Here is a 27,182-nt window from a genome sequence, read left to right on the forward strand (position 1 = left end):
GCAGCAAAAAACTAATACAGTATCGGGGGTTTGGGTGACGCCGTTTCTTGCGTACGTGACTGGCTGAGGTGCAATTCCGTAAACACCACACCATCTGGATTCCCAGGGGCAGGGAATTTACGCTCGGACTTGGGCACCCCACCTCGTCAGTTCTTGTTTTGTCTGTCTGGTGGCTAAGCCTCAAAAACAACTTTATAACAGGTCTATTCAACTTATTTGCAATACAGCTTTAAATTATCAAAAAAGATTTAGCATAGCACTACACGACTGCACAAATTAATGAAAACCTTTTACAACATAAAATGCAAAATGTAGTTATTCTATGTCCTTTTAAATCCAAATCATCATCAGATACACCAAAAAGTTGTTTTCCTCGTCGCACTGTTTTGAATTTATTTTTATCTTTTCAGGGGTTTATGTCCTAACTCTCATCTTTAGCTCCAAAGCAGAGTTGGTGGGTGATGAGAGTGCTACTCAGATGAGCGGTTACTAACCCGGCCTCAGCAGGACTAATAGTGCTTGAGTCACAACGAGTTTATAACACTTGGTTCAGGATGTAATTTCAGCTCTTCAGCTATACATAAACCCTCAAAAATGCCTTTTTCAGGATTTTATCATACAAACGAATGACATACAACCTCGTGCTGAGGTTTTGAGTTTTTCCTTGCCCTTATGCAGGTTTTACATCAGGGAATAGTGTAACAATAGTCTGTAGTTTGCAATAGTCGGTGGTCTTTGAAGCCCTTTGAGACTTCTTGTGATTAAGGGATATACAAATAACATACCTGTCAACCTGTACGGTTTTGCCGTACAAAGTACGTTTTTAATGCATTTTAAGACGAGTACGACGTACAAGGAAATCGTACGGAAAAACGCAAATTTGTCAATCGCATGCGTCTGCCGCCTGGGGATTTCCCATCATGCATCATTCTGGAAAAAAAAAGTATGGTGTACGATTATTTTGTATTTTGTACGGGAAACAGGGTTGGGTAGGGTTACTTTAACTTGATCACTTTCAATTACTTTTGGATTACTCCAATACCAAATATGCTAATAAAAGACAAAAGAAACTAAATATGAATATAATTATGACTCACAACACGTGGTAAGCTTTCTCTCCTGGCTTTGATCTCTTTGATCTCCGGCAAAACTAACATAAAATGCGACAGAAACAAAATGAAAATAAATCCAAACAGCTTGCCAACATTATTTTTGCCGTTCCATGTATTCAAATTCTGCAAAAAAATTGGTAATTTTATTCATATTCAGTTTATTTTGTCTTTTATTAGCATATTTGGTATTGGAGTAATCCAAAAGTAATTGAAAGTAATCCAGTTAAAGTAACCCTACCCAACCCTGACGGGAAAATACGTCATGGAGCCGTGGAGGTTGACAGGTATGAAATAAACATGACTTGAATTGACTTGACTAATCCAGATTTTGTACATTGTTTGTTTACATTTTGTCATCTAATCCAAATCTTCTTTCTTTCCGTCTTTTCGTCATCCTAACCTCACTCTTATTCTGGAAGTTTAACAATCACCCAATGTTCCCTTTAACTTTGACAAGCTTCACCGGAAACAGAGTGATGCTATATGCTCTTTACGGACTTGACAGTCTGTGTTCAGCTTCTCTGCGGTGCGGCTGTGCTGTCATCATGCAGGTGGAACGTGCGCAGTTCACCCGCTGGTAAAGTGGCTACCAGGCGGCAGCTCCACCACTCCCACCGAGCCCCCTGGCCGCGCACACGCTAACAAAACCTTCCACGTGGCTGAGAAGATCACTGAAAGCTCCCTTTGGTGCATTGCTGTCAGTTGTTTTTTCCAGACTGGCGCAGTCCGCCTCATCGCGGTGATGCTACAGAAAACTGCGGGAAGTCCCTCAAACATTTTCGGAGCAACAAGCAAAATCAATCGACATTTTGCAGCAGCACCCCGCAGGTAGGATGGACGAAGCAACTTGTGAAAGCGTTCCCGATTTGAGGGACATCGAGGCGAAAATCGGCCGCAAGACCCCCAAAGGTTTGCTCAGGTGGATGAGGGAAGAGACCTCGTCGGTCCCGGGTGAGGACAAACTGCCCCCTGCCGCACAAGGAACCGCTAAGGAGCCTGTGAAGAAGAGCCTGGACGAAAAGATCAGAATATTGAAAATGGAGATGGTAAGTAGACGGGATGCTGTGTGCGTGCACGCGTGTCGCAGGATGGAATACTTGCATGCATGTCAAGAAACGAAGTAGTTACAGTTACTAGTTACTTCATTTTAAAAGTAACTATTGATACCCAAAATGCAGATCGTTACTCCAAAAGTAACGATCGAGAAACAAATGTCCGTTACAGCGGGGGTCGGGAACCTACGCCTTGCGAACAAGATATTAATTCGTAAATATAATGGTTTTATCTCCTATGTTTGCTTGAAAGATTTTAAAATGATCGCATTTACGATCCTTTTTGCATCAGTGGTTCTCATGTGGTCCGACTTGAGGACATGGGCGTAAACTGCCCTTTTTATGGGGGGGCTCAAACACCCCCCAAAAATGATAGCATTATTAAAACCCTCTTTTCCCTAACAAATACCTCCCTTTTTATGTATTTATTTTGTGCACCCCCCTTGTGATTGGTCAATTATAATAATAATAATAATAATAATAATAATAATGGGCAGCACGGCGGTGCAGTGGTAAGCGTGTGTGCGGCACAGTTTTAAGGTCTTGGGAACCTCCTGTGTGGGTTCAAATCCAGCTACCGGACTTACTGTGTGGAGTTTGTATGTTCTCCCCGTGCTTGCGTGGGTTTCCTCCGGTCACTCCGGTTTCCTCCCACATTCTAAAGACATGCATTTCAGGTGGATTGGCCGGTCCAAATTGTCCCTAGGTGTGAATGAGCGAGTGAGTTGTCTGTCTCTGTGTGCCCTGTGATTGGCTGGCAACCAGTTCAGGGTGTCCCCTGCCCACTGCCCGATGATTGCTGGGATGGGCTACAGCAGCCCCGCGACCCTACTGAGGATAAGCGGTGCAGCTAATGAGATGAGATCAGATAATAATAATAGTAGTACATTGTATTTCGAATCGCCTTTCAGGACACCCAAGGTCGCTGTACATATAGTAACAAACAACAATAAAGCAAGAATAAAACAAGCAAGTAATAAGTAGCCAAAAAAAAACACATTATAGTTAAAAAGGGCGGTGCGTGAGGCAGATTTCCAAAAATAGGCAAAATGAAGAGGTGAGTTTTGAGTCCGAATTTGAAGGTGGACAGGGTCGCAGAATTTGGAGGACAGGCGGCAATGAGTTCCAGAGCTGGGGGGCTGAATGGCTGAAAGCTCTGCTCCCTATGGAGCTGAGGCGGGCAGGGGGTATAGCCAGATGGAGGGAGGAAGATGATCTGAGGGTCCAGGATGGCGTGGCAGTGTAGGCTTTGTTTTTCAATGGATTCTGTGTGGTTGACTTTACACTTTTTAAGTGTTTAAGATTAAAATTATTGGCAGTAGAGAGAAAAACAGTGACAATTTTCCACGCAATTTTCTATTTTCCGTAAAATTACAGTGATTCATTAGTATTTCAAATACGAGAATAAAACCTTTTGCTCTTCTTTTGAATGTTGCGATGAAAAATAAGCAAAGGCTGACATAAGCTCATAGATAACAGCAACTTGTTATCTAAAACAACGTTACAGTACCCTATTTTGACTATATGTGCTGGTATATAGAAATCTACTCTGAATTTCTCGACAAGAACATCTCATTGATAGTCGAAAAAGACTAAAAAACGAGTGTGTCATTCCTAACAGTAAATCACAATGAAAGTAGAGTTCCAGCCACGTCCCTCGAGCGTGGTTGACTGAAGTATTTGGCAATGTGACAGATCGCTAAGCCAAAAGCAAACCTCTAAAAGGATGGGTTAACATTTTTGTCCATGATTCACGTCTGCTACAAATGGGACTTGGTATCTGTAGTGGTGTGAAATCCTCACATACCCACTTGAAGACTGTGAGACTCATTTTTGTCAGGGTTGAATGCACTACATTTGTTTTGACAATTTAAAAATGTATTCAAGTAATTGGACAGAGAAACCCAAACCAGGTATATTCATTGGGTCTTAGAATGGAAACTGATTGATCACAATTACATAGTGAGGGCCCTATTTTTCCCCAAGGGAAACATGATTTATTCATTTATTTTAATATTTTTCCTTTCCTTACTCTAATCTGTACCTCTTCCTAATGTCTGTTTTAGTCCAAAACATATTAGCTGAAAAATACATTGCCAGTTATCCTTTTGGCAAACAATATTGTTATATTACGTATTTATAGCGTCAGTAAAAGTTATGTCTGCAATAATTCCGAGTTTCAGTGTTGCTGGTTTTACTCGATTATAAAGAACGGTAGGACGTCTCGATGTGTGCGATGTTTCGGCTTATCTATGAAGAGCAGGAAAATGTTTTACAACAACAGCGACCAGATGATGAAGCTGTTGTATCTGAGTCAGATCAGACTCTGGTATCCATGAAAACCACTATTATTTGTTTCATGTCAGGGAGCAAACCCCTACTCAAAAACAAAAATACGGACTGGAGAGGAATGTGCGCCGCCAAGACACACCACAGGAAGTGGTGCCCCTACAACCAAAGTGGTTAAGGGACCTGTAAACCGTAATTTACAAATCTGTGTCCAATTCTTTATTTGTTTAATAATACTGATGTAGTGAGACTCAGGAGAGCAAAAAAAACAGTTCTCGCAGATCAAAAACAAGGTTGGAATTCGAAGGAAATCACTCACATTCAACATGATACTGTATCAACCATGAAATAATTGACAGAATATTCAGAGTATTTATCCATTGTCATGGCTGTTTACATTCTGTCGGATGCTAAGTTTTTCATAGGGCTTAATTTCCTGCTATTAACAAACAGAAGCTTGAATGAAACATTTATTGTCGCCAGTTCCTTTAATTAGTTGCGCTAAAACACTGTACTCCCTAAATTCATTCTATACGTGGAGTGTGCAACCAGGGGGGAAGCACTGGACGTTGTGTATTAAAATAATTACTGTAGTGTTTTTCTGGTATTTTTGTGAAGTATTTTCGGATTCATATTTTTCTAGTATTTTAGTGTTTTCTAATACCTTAGTTGCATGTTTGTAGTATAACTGCAGTCGTGTTTCTGTAGTACTATTTGTTATTACGGTATAACTGTTGTAGAATTTTGAAATATTTACGGGGTTTTTTTCTTTTCAGAATGAAAGCAAAATAATATATCAGGTCTCTGTTTTTAAGCACTGGTACATTTATTTTTTTGTAATTTTTGTAGTATTTCTACAGTAGTATTTTTGCTGTAGACAATGGGGGGATGGTTGGCATAAAAAAACTCGTGTTTTCTTAGTAGTACTTACTATTGTATACATTCTCATTATATTTTGGCCTGATAGGCGGCATGTGGCTCGTGGCCCGTAGTTTGCCTTCCCCTGCTCTACAGTTTCCTTCCCTCAGCAGACTTTATATCACTTTTGAGGTCCCAGACTTGATTTTCCAGCCACAAGTGGACTGATTGGGTTCATTTACTCTGCTTACAGGGTTCCAATTGGCCGACTGCAAGCTTGCAGACAAAGTCGCCACAATTTAACTGTTAATGAAAAAAAAAAGATCATTCAGCACTATGCCTTAATAAATTGGACCAAGTTTGACATTTTCATGAAGATCTCCAAAGAGCCAAACCACCAAAGCACAAAACGCCATTAAAGGCAGAATTTCTTTCGTAATGAGTGCCTGGAAAAATGTTTCAGTGGGTGTCCAAAGAAAATGACATCCAGGATGAGGTCTAGCAAAATTTCAGTCGGTAAAACATATTTAAAAAACACGAGGGTAGTAGAAAAGTTCCTATTGATGTGTGCTAGATGATAGGAAACACAAATTTACATCCTCTGGTATAAAGTATGGAATCATCTGTCTGTAAATGTTACTTTTATAGCGCAAGCATAGGGGAAAAATACTCCATTCTGAGGGAAAAAAGTATGGAATCATGAAAAACAGACAAAGAAATAACAATCAAAACACATCGCTAGTATTTAGTTGCACCACCTTTGGCTTTTATGACAGCTTGCAGTCTCCGAGGCATAAGGCAGCAGTATTCTTCATCAATCTGGTGCCAACTCTCTCTGATTGCAGTTGCCAGATCTTCTTTGCAGGTCAGAGCCTTGCAATGGACAATTGTTTCAATTTCTACCACAGGTTTTCAATTGGGTTGAGATCTGGGCCATGAGATCGACTAAATGCGTCTGTCTCCAAGGAATGCTTTCACAGTTTTGCTCTGTGGAATGATGGCCATCTTGGAAAGTTCACCGTCTCCAAACGTTTTTTCAATTGAAGGAATAAGAAAGCTGTCCAAAATGTCAATATCAACTTGTGCATTTATTGTAGATATGACCACAGCCGTTTCCCCAGTACAGTTGCCTTATATGCAGACCCATATCTTCCTTGGCCTACCAGTGCGCTTGACTATAACAACCTTCCGATGCTGTTTGTACTTGGTCCAGATCTTTGATACAGCTGAATGTGGACAGCCCACATCTTTGGATACCATACGAGTAGAGTGATCCTGTCTTTGTTCTCAGGAGACATCTTGTTGGAGTCATGATTCTTGCCAATCAGCTTAGTCCAGTAGCCTTCCAAGGCGTGATAACTGCACTGTTTCTAACTGCTGATTAACAAGCAGACTTATTCTAAGCCGGTGCCCAATTAAGGAAAGGAAATTGACTAGGTGTGTCCTCATTTTCTACTCAAAATGCACTAACTCCATATTTTTTTTCCTATGAATGGAATGATTCAATATTTCCTGTGCTTGGTCTATAAAAGTAGCATTTAATGGTTTTTATTCATTTCATTTAGAGTTTCTATTTGCCACTATGTTGCACTTTGGAATAACCTTACGATAGTTTCATGTTTGTGATCTGAGTTCTTTTATAGAATAAAATGTCTGAGTGAGTACTTGTCCAAGACTGATGATTGCATACCTTTTGTTAGGGTTTCTAATTCAAATTTAAATAAACATTTTATTGGGGATAATTTGCAGAGCAGCAAAAGGGAAAAGGTTTTCATTTTCAAGTCCTTGGTTTTGTCACACTTATTACTCTTTGATCTTTCCAAGTAAAAGATATCTTCATAATAGTGAGGTTTTGTTACTCAATGACTAATTTGAATACAAAATTGTCAAAATAATGGAGGACAAAATAATTTTGAAATGAGAAGGCATCTAAAATTCAAGCTACTCTTAGCCTGCATGAAGTAGTTTACGTGACAGAAACAAGGTACAATATTGACATTGGTTCAAAACATCTAGTCAGACCTTGATTGACGGAATGCTGTAAACATTACATAAGAAAAGGACAACATAACGTAAAGTTGGACATTGTTGAGAAGATGAAGGACAAGACAAGGCAGCTTTATTTACAGTGTACTGTGCATTCCATTGAAGGGACACTGTAATATTGATCACTAGATGCCCCTGTATTGTGTTGTGCAACCAAAAACTGCAAAGCACAAGGAAGATTACAAACTACAGACACTAAAAGTGACCACACAGTGCAATTTTTCTCCTCATCTTTATGCCCAGCCTTTCACAAAGTTTTTGTTTCTGGGGGAACCGAGAGCAGCGAGATGTCGGAATATCATGTCAGCTCCCTCTGGATAAGCTTCATGTTATTTAAAATGAATACATATTTCTCAGCCTACGAGTATCTAAAAAAAATGCAAGTTTATATGATAGAATCTATTCAAATTAATATTGTTTATTGAATGAGATAAGTTTTAACCACTAGGAAGTTCTAAATAATACACACGTATATACTGTAAACACAAGTATAGTGGTATGTGTGTATGAGAGTATAGTAGTATGTGTGAGAGAGTAGTGTGTATGAGAGTAGTGTTGTATTTGTGAGAGAGTAGTGTGTATAAGAGTAGTGTTGTATGTATGAGAGTATAGTAGCGTTTGTATATGGGTATGACTGTGTCTCTATGAGAGTATGTTTGTGCCTGTGTGAGGGTATATGATGTTATATGTGAGAGCAAGTATGATTTAGTTCTCGAACGGCCTCTCACATCCCTGTGTTCACCAGCATGCACTCACACAGACCGGCAATAGTGGCGTCACACACACACACAGTATAACACACGTACCGCGTGTACACGATGTCATATATGCACCCATAGCATAGTTAATGGAATGCTAATGTAGTATGCATTATTTAAGCTTGTTTACTAACTTCCTGTTCAATACATAAGTACTAATCCACTGGTATATGTGTCTAATGTATTTATTTCTCTGAATTTGTTTCTTAGAATTGGAGTACATTTAAATTAACGTCGTTTTTTAGTTTAAGAGTCACGGTACTTAAAACTTTTCTGGTGGTGAAAAAATACTTCATTCATTAACAACTAAGATCTCATCTCATCTCATTAGCTACACCGCTTATCCTCAGTAGGGTCGCGGGGGTGCTGGAGCCCATCCCAGCAATCATCGGGCAGTGGGCAGGGGACACCCTGAACTGATTGCCAGCCAATTGCAGGGCACACAGGGACAGACAACTCACTCGCTCATTCACACCTAGGGACAATTTGGAAGTCTGGAGCTGGATTTGAACCCACGCAGGAGGTTCCTAAGATAAAGTCTCTTGGTTTATTACATAATATATTATTATTATAACAAAGGAAACCACATGAAGAATCATACATATGTATTTCTTGAAATACTCATAAGAATTTGTTTCATTATTACATATCTCGAATATCTCTTGAAGGGGTTAAAAAAAACCTCTGCCATCTCCCTAATATCGATGCTAAAATGACGATTTGGCAAAGTTAGCTTTAAAGGGGCATTGTGCATTATTTAGAGCATCCCAGTAGTAAAAAATGTTCATTTAAAAAACAATATTGATTTGAAAAATAAGCAAAAATACAATTACCATTTTTTTTACAACCATATGGCGCAAAGTGTTAAAAGGCGCTACAGCCGCATTACAACAACACAGACAAGCATACTAGTGCGTATATTTAAAGATACAGTGAGTTCAGTTGTGGTTTATTTAGGTATTAATTACAAAGTAAAGTATTGCAATGTCTGTCACCTTTGTTACTTTTGTTTTTGTTTGCGTATGGACCCTTTAAGGGGGAAAGGAGGTGACTGGTGGGGAAGTTCAGCTCTCAATCGGTAGGATGAATGAGCGTTAGCTGCGGCGAACAGTAGCTACTTTGGATTTTTTTTTTTTATCACTTGTTTTTTGTTTATTATATCGGCGATCAGACTTAATCAGCGACTGTGTGCCTCTTTGACTACACCTTGGGGAATTACAGTACTACATTTTTGTAATCATCAATAGGCTCAGGTCTGGTTAAAAAACATGGCTAAGTTTGCTACTCACATTTTTACTGGTAATCCTTATCAAACAAAACCATCAAGTCCTCATCTTCTGTTTCTGAACAATACAACTGCGCTAAATCTCCATCAAACATGCCAGGTTTCCTGTCTTCACTCTCAGAGTCACTTTCCGTGCTGTGCGGCTCGTCGGAAATGATAGAGATAAGACATCAATGTAATTTGAACTTGCAAAAAAACCAGGGGTGCGAGTACAAACTACAGATAAGATGTTACAACCTGTTCTGAAAGCCCATCCCAGAGCCGTTTCTTTTTAAAAAAAGTTCTTATGTTTAAATAAAATCAGTTTTAAGTTTTCACCATCCGGGAAAGGAATGAGTAGTTCAAGTACACACTCCCTGTGGTCACTTCTTTGGTGGTTTAGCTCGGTGTCCTATTGATGTCAGTAAAGTATCGGTACTCGCGTTGGTAGCCGGTGGCCATCCAAAGATCTCTGAAATTAAAGGAATGGGAAATTGCCAATAATGTAAGCAATATTATAGCAGAATATAATAGAATAGAATTTAATTTTATTGTCATTCTTTGTAACCATGCACACAGAACGAAATGTCGATACACCTGACCCGTACAGTTAAACTGTAGCGTGCCAATGCAGCCGCAGCCAAACAGGGCGCCGCCATTTTAGACCCAACTGCTGTGTTGTATAGAAACAAATGGTAAAAGTATGTCTCTGTTCTAATGAATCTATTCAGAAATACAGTAATCCTCAAGTTGTCGATGAAAAAGTACTGTACACAAAGTTCTCCTTGTATGTCTCTGCAGGCTCACTTGCGCTCAGTGGACATTATGATCCTCCAACAATTGCTGTCAGTCCACGAGGGCATCGAGGCAGTCAAGTGGTTGCTGGAAGAGCGCAGCACTCTAACTAGCCGATGCAGCAGCCTGACCAGCAGCCAGTACAGCCTGGGTGAAGGTCCTGACACATCCTGGAGAGGCTCCTGGAGCAGCCTCCACGACTCGAACGACAAACTGGACAACCTTTCGGTCGGAAGTTACCTGGACACCCTGGCAGATGACATGGACGAATATTGTCCCTCCAGCTCAGAGTCTGTCATTTGCTCTTCAAAGCCACAGGTTTCTGAGGCTACTGCTACGGGCAGGACTATGTCCACAGCCATCTCTGTTATAGAGAGAGGGGACAAGCCTGACGCTAGCACAGGAATTGGGAATAAGGTCCGAGTAGGTATTCAGTCTGGATCAAATGGAACTGGAAAAGGGACCGTTGTTATTAGTGACGTCAACGGGAACGAAAGAATCAGAAGTGAAAGTGCAAAGATTGAGGTTTCCGTTTGCACTAATGTGCCAGAGGCAAACCTTTCTGTGAAAAATCCCCAGGGCAAGATCAGCCAGACTGAGAGAAACCAGGAGAAATCGACATCTCGGATGGGCCTCAGTGACAAAACGGCTGTAAAACAGAGCCCTAAACGTAAACCTTACAAAAATGGAAACGTTGACATGGATACTTGCAAAGTCAACAGCAAATTGCATCTGGAGTACGACGCTCACTGGCGCTGGGTGCAGTCACAAGAAGACGTGACGTTTTTGTGAAATTACTGACCACTTAACCTTTTTATTTTTAGATGTTTCTATAAATGAACATTGGTTGTTTCCACTGCTGTACGATCCGGACCTATTTTATTTTGCACATTTTAGTGTAGATACGTGTATTAATGTACACGAAAGGTGTTCTGATCGATATTTTCATCACGATTTACGGCCGAGCGATATGACTGTATAAATGTGAACGACTTTAACTCATATGAATGTGATCTCAGAGAACTGAAAGATCCATCGTTCATTTGGAAGGACCATTCTATTCCACTTAAAGTTTTTGGCTAGGTATAGTCTATATCTATCTGTGACTGTTATTGTTTTGGCCAGCTTATCTAGAGGCAGGCATCACGATGCAGCCTTTAGGTTAGGATTGGGCAAACACGGTCCTCAATGCCCACAGTCCTGCATGTTTTGGAGATTTCTCGTCTCCAACACAGGTGATATAGATGATCTGCTTGAGAGCAAGACACAAGCTTAATGACATTTGAATCACAAGGGATTCATTTCTTAAAATCATTATGTATTTTTGCCATGTCGCGCTCTGCAGATATTTCCTCAGGCTTTTTCTGATAAATTGACTTTTTGTTTTTACGTCCCTTCCCAGCACACTAAGACTATTTTCCAGAAGTGTAAAACACAATCTACAAAAACTATTGTTGTGATTTCATCTGTAATTGATTGATCTCCCCAAACCGGCGGCAGTAGTGCAGGGGGTAGAGCGCTCGTCTTGGGATCAAGGGATCCCAGTTTGAATTCCGGCTCGCCCGTGTTACATGTCGAAGTGTCCTTGGGTAAGACACTGAACCCCTAATACCCCCAATAAGCAGGTTAGCGCCTTACATGGCTGCAAGTCCGCTATGGGGAAATGTGGAGCACATTGTAAAGCGCTTTGGGAAGTCATTGACTTGAAAAGCGCTATATAAATGCAGATCATTTCATTTCATAAAACAACTTCATATTGAGAGACACAAAACATCTTCTCAATCACATTGACTTTAATGTATATCTAGATTTACTTGAATCATCTCTATGAAGAGTCTACAAAATGTCAATGTAGTAGAAGACCATAGGTTCTCCCTTGTTTGTATTTTAGGTCACCTAGTTGTAGTGTGTCTATAGATTGCACTTATATGCAACTTGCTGATATATTATCAATTGAAGATTATAATTATTAATTATTAATTATTGCACTAATGAGTGTCTTGACCTGTGAGCATGTTTGTCTCAACCACCTACATGTTACCGGAGCTTATTCCCTTGTAACTGACATTTTTCTGTCAAATGTATGTGGAACTAGAAAACCCCAGTGCTTAACCAATTTGCTACCAAATGTAAATCCCACAAAAAGCTATATTGTACTCTCATCATTTGGTTGTCGGTGCATTATGACTGCCTTCAGTTTGAGACCCAAATAGTGACCTATTGATTTATTTATTAGCAAATGTGTGCCTGATTGTTGAAAAACCCCCAAATTGTGCATATGCCTGACAAGTTTGTTCCTTTTCCAGGTGGATGCATTATTGTTTGTCTGCTCTTGCCTTCTGCTAATGCCTATAAACAGCTACACCATCAGTTTGTGTGTTGAAATGTGTGCTATTGGACAAATTTCTCATGTCACTGGACTGAGATGAGGTTGTTGAGAAAGGTGAAAGCAAATGCATGTTTTTCTAAATACAACTTCCATCACGTACCCTAAAACATTTGGGTGAATACAATATACATTTTTGAAAGATAAAAAAAATAAAAATGACTGACCAACCCACTCACTGAGTCGTTTAGACCCATCTTTAAGGATTATTTTGCAAGATAAAAACAATCCCAAAACATTTTTTTAATTAAATAAATAAAAAAAAATACAACAAATGCAAAATGAATAGTTGGAGTTCTTAGAAAAATAGATAAAGTTTGGGCAGCATGGCGGTGCAGTGGTTAGCGCGTGTGCCGCACAGTTCTAAGGTCGTGGGATCGAACCTGCTGTGTGAAGTTTTAATTGGCCCGTCCTAATTGTCCCTAGGTGTAAATGAGCGAGTGAGTTGTGTGTCTCTGTGTGCCCTGCGACTGGCTGGCAACCACCCTGCCAACTGCACGAAGATGACTGGGACGGGCTCCAGCACTCCCGTGACCCTACTGGGGACAAGCGGTGCAGATGGATAAAGTTTGGTAAAATACATCTACTGTATTATTTCATTTATCAAGTCCAATTTTAAAAAAAATTCCTACTTATGTAATTTTCTTTATTTTGATTTTGATTATTAAGGGTATTTTTTAAAAAAAAGAAGTGTTTCACCCAAAAAATTGAGTTGAGTGACCGAACCAAAAAGTGAATGATGTAATCAAATTTACTAACAAAACACAACATCGGATGGCGACACAGCTTCAGAGTTCAAGTTCAGCTACTGCAACATCCCAGTGTGGAGTTTGCATGTTCTCCCCGTACCTGCATGGGTTTCCTCCCACATTCCAAAATAATGCATGTCATGTTAATTGGTGGGCAGCACGGCGGCGCAGTGGTTAGCGCATGTGCGGCACAGTTCATGTCTTGAGAACCTCCTGCGTGGGTTCAAATCCAGCTCCAGACTGGGTTTCCTCCGGGCACTCCGGTTTCCTCCCACATTCCAAAAACATGCATTTCAGGTGAATTGGCCGGTCCAAATTGTCCCTAGATGTGAATGATTGAGTGAGTTGTCTGTCCCTGTGTGCCCTGCGATTGGCTGGCAACCAGTTCAGGGTGTCCCCTGCCCACTGCCCGATGATTGCTGGAATGGGCTCCAGCATCCCCGCGACCCTTCTGAGGATAAGCGGTATAGCTAATGAGATGAGATGTTAATTGGTTTGTTCAATCTGTCCCTAAGGTGTGAATGAGCCAGTGAGTTGTCTGTCTCTGTGTGCCCTGCGACTGACTGGTAGCCAGTTCAGCGTGTCCCCTGCCCACTGCCTAAAGAAAGCTGTGATGGGCTCCAGCAACCCCGAGACCCTACTGAGGATAAGCGGTGCAGATAATGGATGCATACATATCAGTGTGTTCTATGGTAGAGGGCAGGTAAGGATACAATAAAATATTTTAACAATACGTATAAGCTCATAAGAGGAATGACCCAAGAAGAATTTCGACTTGTTGAAGTTTTCCATTTAAGTGGTTCACTTCTCGTTTAACAAAAAACTTTGAATAACCAAGATAATATTTTCCTGGCTGAGCAGAGAATGAAGATAAAAAGGGGAAAAAAAGAGGTAAACATGGAAGAAGTCGGCATATGCAAACAACAACAACAGACTTTGAGCTTGCATTGTTTGACAACAAGACTTTAAATAAGTGTGTAAAGTCTTTTCACACCAACTTTGCTGTTTTACCGCTGCTTTGGAAGTTTTAAACAGAATAAGGTTTATTGTTTTAATGCCAAGATCACAGTTCATATGTAAGTCAGCACTATGCGGGCATGGCTGCAATTTAAAAAGCAAAAGGAAATGGACTACAAGTTGTATTTAGGTATGCAAATTTTTTTTAGTACTGAGTGACTCAAATGAGCCAGTGTCAAGCATAAACATTGTATTTCCCCCCCAAAATCAAATTATGTTATTCTTTTGAGACTTTATCAAAAGAGAATAACCTATTGAAGAACAGAACTAGGGGCGTTGAAAACTCATTCACATGTACCATTAGGATCCTTGTTTTGGTTCCTGTCACGACCAGAACGGAATCAGGACCTAGATGCGTAACGTTAACCATAAGTTTGTTGAGATAAAGAGGAAGGCCAGCGACGCGATCCGGTGCTCGCTGGACACGGGAAGCAAGCCGTTCACAGAATCGGATCGTGATCCGAATGCGGAAGTGGATCTTCCGGAGCGGGAGATCGTGGTGTCGAAGTCGGAAAAAACAGGTCGATAGCCAGGATGGGAGAACAAAACGTGGATTGGGATAAAAAACGGGTTGTAAGCCGGGACGGGAGACTAAAACGTGGTCGGGGTCAAAAAAACAGGTCGTAGCCGGTAACAATTGGGGAAATCAGGTACGGACGGGTGGAAAACGGGTGCAAAAAGCGGGATCGACAGGAGTCAGAGTCAAAGTGCTTGCCTTGTAGAAACAGAGGTTCGCTGACGGACTGACAACAGGCAAGTTAAGTAGGACGGGGAACCAATCAGGAAGCCAGCAGCGGCCGTCACCAAACGAGCGGGCACAGGTGAAAGTCATGAGTAATTATGACAGTTCCATTATCTATGTCAAAGACAATTGCACTTCTTGTCATTTAAAAGACTTGATTAAGCCTTTGTGCACATCCTTCCCTTACGGTATTGCAAGACGTAGATCTACTAGTTGTCTTTCTCTTACCCTCGTACATCACAATGTCTAAATTCAGGGCCAGAAGTAATCATGGAAATTAAACAATGTGCACCTGCATGCGATATCTTAAAAGATTAACGCTAAATGATGGCCAAATCAAATGACACTTGATGAAATAAATCAATACATACTTAAGGTAGGCAAAATAATTAAATGTTAAAATTAAAATAGTACTAATTTAAGTAAGTAGAAATACTTTTTGCAATACTATATAGAAAAGAATACTATTTTCAATTGATAGAGGTTGGCAGGTATGCACCTGTATACATTTTATCTACTGTACTTGAATTTACATACTGCCACATTTAGTTTTTTTTATCCTATCAATATTTTAATAACTGAATGATGTGACGTCCGACATGTTTAAAAATGAGTATGTCATCGTACTGGAATCATACTGAAAACGATTGCTGGAATCGTGTTACAATAAACAGTCAAAACAGTTTTTGTTATCTGGTTTCAATTTATTGTAAAGTATTTTATTGTGGAAGAATTGTTAAAATATTTAAGGTTTCAATCTCCCAGATTTCACCTATTGGGATTTTTTGGGCGGAAAAGTAAACCCTCCATTATCAAGGATTTCACTTTATTACACATTTTTTTTCAGAATTTCTCATGTTTCTAATGATTATTTTATTGTTTTTCCGGGATACTTTTAATTTTGTGCCAAACTGAGGTGAATTCGGGCAACTATTGACACTCTTGTGGCTATAAAATAAAAGTGAAGGAAACTTTTGGAACAGAATTTAGGCGATAGGAATATTACTAAAAGTTATGAGAGAATTAACAAACCATCACTATTTTCATTATATGATTATTCAGTTTTTATAAAGGTTTCTTTATTGTCACATTTTTCTGAAGCATTTTGTGTGGTAGGGAAAGTGTCTTATATAACGCATACTGCTACAGTTGACCTCCAAATTTTACAAACCTTTATATTACTTTATGGAATTCCCTGAAGCATTTTTTCCGTTCTGGCTTTCTTTTCCCACCGTCCTTCAACCCAATGGTTTGATGGAAAATGTGGCCCTGGCCAACACATACTTACACTGACCTCTCGCAAGCCACTGTATTTGCAATGCAAAAACAGTACAACTCGTTAGAGTGCTACTTAAAAATATAATGCAAGAAAGTATTTTTCGTTTTTAAATTATCTCCCAAAAGAAATGTATTCGATTTTAGGTCGAAAATCTACAGTTTTAATGCGACATGCATCAGACTGTTCCATCGTCCTTTTGCAAATATGCTGGCTCGAAAGCAACACTGCGTGCCAAGAGAATGTCTGCTCCAGTAGTTTGTGGTTTTCTTTCCAATTTAGCTCTACCATATGCGACGGGAAGGAGCAAAGCAGGGAGAAAAGCTGTAGTGGTGATTACATAAAGCCAGATTGCAAAAAACATATAACCAATGCAGTAATGTACAGTATTTCACTGAGTTGGCCATTTAAAATTGTAGGTTTCTTTGACAGGAGGAGTTCAAACTGTGACACTCAGGAACATTTTGCCTTCAGACGCTGGGGTTTATCTTTGGATCAGATGCCCACATTGTGTGTTGACCTTCATCACACGCTCCTTTGCTATTCTGGGCACGAGACATAACACGACCATTACTTCACAGACTGTAAATGGATCTCTTGTTGCCATAACAATATACTGTACAGACATGGGCTGTCTCAACAATGCTACTGCCTTCGTGGTCATGACTCTTTTTAATCAATGGGTTGTAACCTATTACAAACAGTGAAATCAATCTATTTTCTTTAAACTTAATTTATATTGCCAACGGAGCCATAGTGGATGAGTGGTTATCGAGTCTGATTTTAATATTTGAGGTTTGGGCTTTCTTGCTCTGTCCTTTTTTTTAGTGATGCTTGCATGTTTCCCCCGTGCTTGCATGGGTTTTATCTTTGTAGTCTCTGTCATTTAACAAAAGACTGAGTTATAAACTCTAGGTCAGGAGTTTGTATATGTGTGGTCTGATATTGAAGGGTGACCTGTTAAGAAGTACCTTGTGTACACCTTCGCTTCATTCTTTGCTTTGGATTTTCATGCCAGGTAAAATTAAATAAAGTAAGACATCAAATGGAATAAAATGTTTCTAAAATTAAATGACTAACCAACTTACTGGCTTAATTAATGACTGACTGAATGACTTACTGATTTACTCACTTACTCACTCAATTACTTACTTACACTTACTTACATACAGACGCTGCCCTACTTACGAACAAGATCGTCGTAAGTTGAATTTGTTGGTGAGTTGTTTCAGTTCTATATTTTGTATGGGATTTATGTTTAAGGTTTATATAAGTATGTTTAAGGCTTGTATAAGTAACCTGTATTGTTTGGTATTAAAAAAAATAAAAAAAATATTAAATAATATGCTCTATAAAGATAAATAAAGTTAAGTTTAACTTACGTTTGGAAGATGGGCTCCAAGAGTTGGGAGAATTCCTCCTCCGAGGTAGAAAGTGGTCAAAAAAAGGATCCAACCATTTTCTCAACCGCATCAAGATTTCTTATTCCACTTTTATTTCAAATCAAACAGCTCGCCTCTTCTTTACACTTTACACCACTGGTTCCCAAACTTTTGAAGGCTGGCGCCCCCTTGGCTCCCCAGTGAATTCCGTAACACTCCGAAAAAAATGTTCGTATCTACCGTTTTTCGTAAGTCGAATGGTCGTAAGTAGGGGAGCGTCTGTACTTACTTTTGTGCTAAATCCTTTGTTATTTCCTTCCTTCCTCTTTTTCTCATAATTCCTCCCTTGAAAAATGAAAAAAGTAAAAATAGATAAGAACATAACAAGAAGCATCGCTATCTAGTTAATTATTCTGCGTTTGAGGAAAGTAAGTTGCAGGAATTTTCCAACTTAAAGGGACACTGTGTAATATTCAACTACTAGACTCACTGTATTTTTTTGTGCAAACAAAAATGACTGCTACAGTGCTTCCGGAAGAATACAAACTACAGAGACTCAAAGTGACAAAACCGCACAAACCTTTTCACAAAGTTTCTGACATTGAGGGGTACCGCTAGCAACAAGACCATAGACAATAATGTCTGCTCCCGCTACGTGAACCTCATCTTACGTTGAAAAAAATATATATTTCTCGACCTACGAGCATTTGTAATCGATGCACGTTTGCATGATAGTTTATATATTTTGGCTTACTATTTCAATCGATTTTGAATTTATTTTTTAATGTTGCTTTTTAAATGAATATAATATTACCAATAGGAGACACTAAATGATACATAATGTCCCTTTAAGTAATCCTGTGAATGGCCCTTTGAACCCAAAGAAGTAAAATGGAAAAAAGGAATAGGACTTCACTTCATTCTTTAATTTACTTACTGCTTCACAGTGATGACCCTCATGGTGAGAAAAAAACATGAGTGGCAAAGCATAGTTAAAGCGAATTGAAACTATCTATTTACCTTTTTTTAAACTAAATATTTAAATGTATACATTTCTTAAAATTTATCTGTGATTGTGACATAGATTTAGTTTGACAGTTTCAAATGTCACAGCACTTAATACCAGGATTAATTAGAAAAACAACATTTATTGGAATCAGACATTCTTGTTGTTTTACATTGGCCTGAAAGACAATTTATGTGACATCAAACTAGTGGTTCTCAAATAATGGATGCACCATTAGTTATGCAGCAAGTTATCTAATTGGGACAGTTGCCTCTACAACCAGATGTACTGACAATTTATTTATGTTTGGCGTTCATCAAGACATCAATGATGATAGAATGTGACTAAAAATACAAAAGAACTCAGGTTTCAATCATGTTTTCTCCAATTAAATACTCTTATCTAAAACGAACGGGGTTATTCACACCAACATTTGTTTTCCGCCATTGATTTGAACAGCGTCAAAGCATCACTGCAACGATGGCAACCTCGTTACTGAAAAGCTTAAAGACAGACTTTTTTTCTCCAAGGAAGCTGAAAGGAGAGCTGAAGAGTTGGCTCTCATAATAGAGCTCTATATCCAAGGAAGGAAGCGTTCTTCTGCTTTTGTTGTTTGCTCCTTCACATCATCACTCAATCACATCATCACAAACAAAAGCGGAGGTTTTATGAGTAGATCACTGAGAGCAATTACAAACCATTCAAATGTATTCCTCTGGATTGTTTTGTTTTACACTTATAAAAGCGCAAAGACAAAAATGGCAATGGAAAGTAATCCAGTTGCATGTCCACTGACCCTGAACCGTCCCCAAATCACACCTTAAGTCAGTGATTTTCAATCACTGTGCCGCGGCACACTATTGTGCGGTGAGAGATCGTCAGGTGTGCTGTGAGAAATTATCCAATGTCACTTTTTAAAATTTGAAATTTTATAAACATTTATGAATCATTTTCTGCAAATATTATGTCATTGTCAAGTGTATGTGCTGTAAAAACTGGGGGTATTATAAATTATATTGAAATTAAACATACTGTTCAGTGTCATTTTATAACATTTTTGGTTATTTGTGTACTGCGAAATTTTTCCAATGTAAAAAAAAAATGTGACCAGGCTCAAAAAGGTTAAAATACAGTGCCTTAAGTAACACTAAATGGAGCTGAGCGAAAGACTGGTGCCACATGTACCAAGTACAGTACACTGTATTGATCCAGTAAATGGTTTCCTTTGTAACAAAATCATTTCATTAGGTATAGCTACACAATCTTTGCTGATGCACTTCACTAATTCAGTTCGGCCTTTAGATATATAACCCAACTGTGATATAACCAACCAGCCAGTACTGAGGGTCTGTCGGACGTTAGATTTTGGGCTAAATCTGGTCTTGACCATTTTAGACACGATTTAGTCAATAATGATTGGACGTGAGAAGAAAGTACTCTCTTTCTTTTGGATTTACAAGTCTCTATATTCCCACTGGACCAGGTTCTTCTCTTTAAGTGTGTATTGTTTTGCCATTTGGAGTTCTAATCGGTTTCCTTTTTCTTTTATCAATACAATCATCTGATGTTTGATTTTAATATCCGCTTACTATCATATGTATTTTATAATCTGTTAGCCACATCTTGAAAAAACAATGAATTGCGGTTTTTGGTGGATATAAGTTACACAAAACCACGTTTACGCAAGTAATTCACGCTTGAATTTTCAAAATTCGTCGACAAGGGTCCTTACATTGATATAAGGATATGACATGATTTAGTCAACCATGTTTAGATGAAATGAAATGTTCTGCATTCATGTAGCAGTTTTCAAGTCAATGACTTCCCAAAGCGCTTTAAATGTGCTCCACATTTCCCAATAGCGGCCTTGCAGCCATGTAAGGCGCTAACCTGCTTATTGGGGGTATTAGGGGTTCAGTGTCTTACCCAAGGACACTTCAACATGTAACACGGTAGAGCTGGGATTCAAACTGGGATCCCTTGATCCCAAGACGAGCGCTCTACCTCCTAAGCTACTGCTGCCCCAGATGTGTTTTTCTTTTGATTATTAGCTTGTTTAATGAGGTCAGCATTTAGTCTTCCATATAGTGCTCAATGTCTTTTTAACCTCTTGAAAATATGTTTTTTCAACTTTTAATTTTCAACCAAATATAGACATCTTTACAACGGATCTTTGCATTTCTGAAACCAGTTTTGTTGAGAGGGAAGATTGCATCCCTGATTTGGAAAGATTGGAACCAAGGGTGATCCCAAAAGTTATGTTTTAATTGAATCAAAATAAATACATTAAATTAGAATATTTTAAATTGTATTGTATTAAAAAAAAGTAAAACTGGCAGACATTACCAAGTGGCAGGAATTAAGACAGTGATAGTAATAACAGGCGCTGTCCTTCCTTCTGGGCTGGCGGGCAGTAGGACAAAAGGAAAGACAGACTGAGATAGATTAGATACGACGGATTATCGTATCTAAGATAGATAGATAGATAGATAGATAGATAGATAGATAGATAGATAGATAGATAGATAGATAGATAGATAGATAGATAGATAGATAGATAGATAGATAGATAGATAGATAGATAGATAGATAGATAGATAGATAGATAGATAGATAGATAGATAGATAGATAGATAGATAGATAGATAGATAGATAGATAGATAGATAGATAGATAGATAGATAGATAGATAGATAGATCGAGCGATCGAGAGAGACAGACAGACAGACAGACCGAACTGTCAGAATACTGTGAAAGGATGGCAAGGCTTTTCGAAGGCAGAGGAGGATGGCAGAAGTTTGATGTATCAGAACAACCCAGAAAGTCTATACATAGTACATGCCAGTTGGACCGAACCATGAGCTTGTATTGGTATGGTTATGCTGACGTCCTGTCTGAGACCAAATTATATTTAGGTTTTAATGTAGGAGCATGGAAGCAATGTTGACAGTTTGCATACTTCTTTGACACACAGTACCAAAGGTCAAGGAAGAAACTATCCCATGGCCTCTATACAATAAAAACCTTCCCTATTATGAATAATACCAATATGGAGTGATAAATAAAAAGCTAAACAAACACAATTAAACAAAAAGATGAAAAAACAAGTAAATATCCTCATCAAACTAAAAACAGTCTGGGACTGTTTGAATATTCTCAGAAAGTTTTGGATGTTTTCATTCAGGGATTCATTGGGCTCCATAGGATGCAGAGTGAGACAAAACAAAGGTGGGAAATAGGGCATTTGTTCCCACAGACTCGGAGTGAAGTAAACCAGTGGTAAACCAGTGGCCACGTCATTTGGCGCCTTACCAGACAGAAAGAATAAGAAGTTCCCTTATTTTTTGTTTATTATTGTTTGACACAGCTACGGTCACAGCAAATGTTAACCAGTCATTTGAGGAGGTGTCTTTAAATTAAAGTCAGTCTGGTTCAGACGGGCGGGCAAAGTTGCCTGCTGGGCAGTGCAACTGTTGCATCAAGAGCAACGGTCGCCGACTGTAAAATGCAAGAAAAGATGAATTAAACAACTTTTTTTTTTTGCTGAGGCATCAGGTATAAACAATATGAATGGTCAACTAGAGCCCACAATGTCATGTTTACAGTCAGGTTTGGGTAGGGTTACTTTAACTGGATTACTTTCAATTTCTTTTGGATTACTCCAATACCAAATATGCTAATAAAAGACAAAAAACTTAATATGAATACAATTATGACTCACAACACGTGGTAAACTTTCTCTCTTGGCTTTGATCTCTTTGATCTCCGGCAAAACTAACATAAAATGCGACAGAAACAAAATGAAAATAAATCCAAACAGCTTGCCAACGTCATTTTTGCCGTTCCATGTATTCCGTTACTCCCCAAGCCTGCACAAAATTTAGTAATTTTATTCATATTTAGTTTCTTTTGTCTTTTATTAGCATATTTGGTATTGGAGTAATCCAAAAGTAATTGAAAGTAATCCATTCAAAGTAACCCTACCCAACCCTGTTTACAGTTCATGGATCCCTTAATCGCATGGGTCGTCAGGGCACCCCTGAGGACACAACTCTGTACAGCCTTCTTCACTGTTGATGATCCTTAGGCTGTTTTGGGGTTGTTTTTTTTCCATCTGTGATCAATTGGTTATCAAGGCTGCTGATCTTAAATGTATTATAACATTGTGTATAATGATAAATGGAAAAAAAAACATCAATCAATCAATATAAAAAAATGACATTCTGTGTAGAACTTGTCGCAGATTATTGATTTTTTTACTTGGGTATAGCTCAATAGTTTGAAATGAATATTTAAAGATGATGCAATCGATTTTACCCTCGTTATGGCAATCTCTTTACCCGATGGAGTGTTTTTAAGTGGATCTCTTGTCCAGAGCTCTGCAGAGACGTTCCGAGATGGCGCCTGTGCCTTCCAGTAACGTTCTGCATTAGTGTATCCGGGAAGCATCTCCTCATCCTCTGCTTTGCTAATATAGCCGACAGAGACGTTGGGTGCACTTGGATGCATTAATACAAAGGAGGACATTTTACAGCCATAGGCACATGGAGTGACTTTTGAAAGTATTCGGCTCCCTTTAACTTTTCAATCTTTTATAACAATAACATCCTAAATATATGGATAGAAAATGTAATTTTTCGGATCAAAAATCAACAACGGTTGTGAGACGATTGCAGAGAGGGAACAAAATGTATTGGATATTTCATATTTTGGCATATAAAAAACTTAAAAGTGGAGTGTGCAATAATATTTAGCCCCTTTCCGTTCACTCTCCGAGATACTGTGGAGAAGTTTAAAACCGGATTTGGATATTCTAAAAAAATCCCAAGCTTTAAACCTCTCAAGGAACACTGTGCAAGCAATCATCTTGAAATGGAAAGAATATCAAACCGCTGCTAATCTCTCAAGACCCAACCAGCCATCCCTCTAAAACGTAGTCCAAAATTTCACCTCAAACCAGAAGACTAATCAGAAAAGCAGTCAAAAGGACCATGAATAATCTGAATGCACTCTAGCCAATATTTCTGTCCAGTGGCGCTATTGTAAGAAATAATAAGTAACACTGTACTGTTGTACTGCAGTTCGAGACAGAGGTTGGAGAGTCAATCTATTGGAAACAATGTGTTGTACTTGGCACAAATTTAGCCTTAATGGAAGAGTGGCATAACAAATCTCATTTAAAGTTTTCCAAAAGCCAACACAAAGGGATGGTTGAAATTGGTATGAATAAAGAGCCAAATACAGGACCATTCTGGAAAAAAACCTGGAGTTTACAAAATACCTGAGACTGGAACAGATTTTATACATATATATACTGGTATATATATATATATATATATATATATATGTATTTATATATATATATATAAAATAAAATAATAAAATAATTTAATTCTAAGGTACAATAAATGTAGCATTTGACTTATGATCCGCTTGATTTTCACCCATCCGTACTGACAGACGTGAAATGTTTTCAATGGTAATACATGACAGCCCGGCAATTCGTACGTTTTTTGAGAAAGAAAACATAAGGCTCGCAAGCCACGTCTTCCCAATTCCTGTTAAAGGGGGCGAAATCAAGAATCCCTCACAGAATCTTTTATAATGCTTCTTTACCGATTTTTATCATGCACTGTGTTCTGCATTCTGATTGTCTAAACCAGGGTTCCCCTTAATGACAGCTGAAATGCCCACAGACCGGTTATGAAAACAGTTCACCAGTGCTGGGTCATTGTGAATTTCTTGTAATTTTTTTGTGTTTATCTGGGTTTATATAACCCTACTTCCAATAATTAACTTTGTAAAACATAGACACAACATAGTAATGACATGATAAGTAGTTACGCTGCCCTACTTACGAACGAGATTTAAAAACAGCGATCCAACCATTGTCTCAACAGCATCAAGCTTCCATATTCCGCTTTCATATCAAAAGAAACGACTCTTCTCTACACACTACACCAAATAGATTGATTAGATGCACGAAATATTAAACATTAACAAAGTCTTAGTGCAGTGGAGATACAGTATTGAATTTTTACGCACAAACTAGCAAGAGGAAGCGGATTTCTTTTTCTGGGTGGATGCTGGGTGACCTCTCTCAGTGCCAAATGCCGGTAGTGGCAGAAAGAAGCACCACAGCACTGTCCTGTACTCGGAAAAAGGTGCACACAATACAAAATCTACTAGTCTTAACAATCCCCAAGATAGTTGGTATTGGTACTTTTATTTGTTACAACAAATGCTTAGGCCTGTAAAAAAGCCTTCGACTTCAGGTTTCAACTATCACGGGATCTTTTTCAGAACGTAAACCCTGCGATAAACAAGGGCTGACTGTACTTGAGCAGGGTATTGTATTTCAAACACATAGGATTCCCTAGTAGTTTATGTGAGTTCATAACCACTTGGTTTTTGTGCTCTGTCTAGGTCAAGTTTTCAGCACTGACTTCATCTGTTAGTCAAATGAAGCGTAAGGAAGTCTGCCCTCCAACCTCAATTCATGAGGCTTGATGCTTAGGCCCACTTCAAAGGCATTTCTCAAGAGGAGGAGGGTGGAGCACATTAGAAAATAGCAAACAAGTGCCTGGAAGCATGGGGCGTTGCTATGTGTTCCGTGAGGCCATGCGGAGTAGACCTTGGGCCCAAGCAATTAGGCTTTAATTGAGCGCCGGAGTGAGAGGGGGGCTTTCGACTGCCCCTATTTCACCCTGTTAGCCAGAGACAAGCGTGCTTTGTGACACACACGCTCGAAAGCATTCCTCGGCCCGACCCACTTATGGCAGACAGGACCTGGGCCAGAGGGCTTGGGGGAATCTCGTGTCTTATGGCAATGTCATATGAAGCATTAGTGCTATATTAGAGTTTTTTGGAATGCTGTTGTCTGGTAATTTTGGATATTGGTTTTTTATTAACTGTAGAATAGGGATAGTCAGACTTTTTCACACAGTGAGCACGGTTTATGGGCCTTCCCCTCGTCACCAGGACAAGAAACCGGGCGAGGCCGAGGTGTTTTTTCCTCACGGCCAGGACAGCAAACCAGGTGCGGCCGAAGGGAATTTTCCTCGCTGACAAAACAGGATACAAAAGTCGCTGCCGGAACAGGGATGTGGGAGTCTCTCCCTAGGTCCTTTGGTGGTTGGGTCATTCTGTTCATGGCGCTTCTCAACTACACGGTTTCAGTTTGTCTCGCCTCGCCCTGTTTGGTTTTCCATTATGAAGCTGTACCTGGTTCTTGGTCCCTGGTACCACTGTTTTTTATACCACCTCTGTTGAGGTTTCAAAATACGGCTTTGGGACTAAAATGTGACTGGGCCCCAGGATTTTCATTTTCCCAGCAAAACGTTTTCATTCAAATGATACATTTGTTCCATTCTGCCAGTCTCGCTGCTGTTTTGCGCACCCTTGGGAACGCAATGACGAATTTACACACAAGTGAGCTAAGATTACAGATTACAGGGCCCGAGAGGATTAACATTCCCCGGGAGCCAATGTGTGTCCATCATGAGGCGGTGTCGTGCCTGGCAAACAAAGCTCTCTGTTTACTCTCTATGCAGGGCTCTCTTAAACACCAAAGGAGATTTCCACCCCAGTTTCCTTTCGAGGCTGCCATGTTTCAGAGTCAGCCTGTTGCAATCTGACCTTTGACCCTAGTGTTAAGACCTTCAAAGGCCACCATGGAAAAATATGAGTAGTGAAAGCCCTTCGTTACAACTGCCCTGATTCATGCCAGCCGATCAATGAAGGATTTACAAAGTCAAGATTTAAAAAAAAAAAGTATTAGTTCCCATAAACTTGGTTGATGGTTGCAGCCAGTAGCACTGACAAAGATGCCATTGAGTGCGCCATAACATAACATAAATACATACCGTATCATCCGAAAAATTAGTCGCAGTTTTTTCATAGTTCGGCCGGGGTGCTACTTATACTCCAGGGAGACTTAGAGACTCCTCGCTACATCACACTTTGGTTATCGTTTTTTCATTCCTTTACGAAATATGAATTCAATTGATTTTTCTCTATTGTCATTGATATCGTATCATGCATTGTGTTCTGTTGGACAGCACAACACAGGGGCAGATTAGGGAGGACGCTCTGTGTTGGGTGGGAGTGAATCTCTGTATGCGCGACTGTGATAGGCTGGTGTATGCTGTCAGTCAAACAACCAGGGTAGTAAGCACCGTGACCGCTAGATTTTAGAAGCCTGTTGCATTGAAAATTAACTAATCAATGATATCAGATTCTGAAGAAAGTCAGAAGAATCCAACAAATTTGTGATCACCAGCGGGTGCTTCGTGGATTATTATAGGGCTCCAGAAACGTCCCAGGTGGACCCTGTATCTTGCAAACGCAATTTTTGTATTGTTGTGTCTAACATACACAAGAAGACAGCTGCACAGGGGCGAGCTGTCAAAATGGCTAATAGCAGGATAGTGATCAAGGATGGCTAAAAC

General features: G+C 39.3%; 1 protein-coding gene across 1 annotated transcript; it reads left to right on the forward strand.

Annotated features, from left to right (window-relative positions):
• The first annotated feature begins 1,610 nt into the window (after positions 1-1,610).
• On the forward strand, positions 1,611-12,544 carry lurap1 (leucine rich adaptor protein 1). The gene is made up of 2 exons (XM_088350307.1): positions 1,611-2,158; positions 10,181-12,544. Exons 1-2 carry the CDS (start codon positions 1,946-1,948, stop codon positions 10,964-10,966), a joined length of 999 nt encoding a protein of 332 aa, XP_088206433.1. The 5' UTR covers positions 1,611-1,945; the 3' UTR covers positions 10,967-12,544.
• Positions 12,545-27,182: the final 14,638 nt, after the last annotated feature.

The sequence above is a fragment of the Urocampus carinirostris genome, chromosome 12, assembly GCF_059441175.1.
Source record: "Urocampus carinirostris isolate Australia breed hairy pipefish chromosome 12, RoL_Ucar_1.0, whole genome shotgun sequence".
NCBI lineage: Eukaryota > Metazoa > Chordata > Actinopteri > Syngnathiformes > Syngnathidae > Urocampus > Urocampus carinirostris.

Coding starts and splice junctions, on each gene's coding strand:
- lurap1 (XM_088350307.1), top strand. CDS start 1,946: ATGGACGAAGCAACTTGTGAAAGCGTTCCCGATTTGAGGGACATCGAG. Junction 2,159..10,180: donor GAATATTGAAAATGGAGATG/GTAAGTAGACGG, acceptor ATGTCTCTGCAG/GCTCACTTGCGCTCAGTGGA.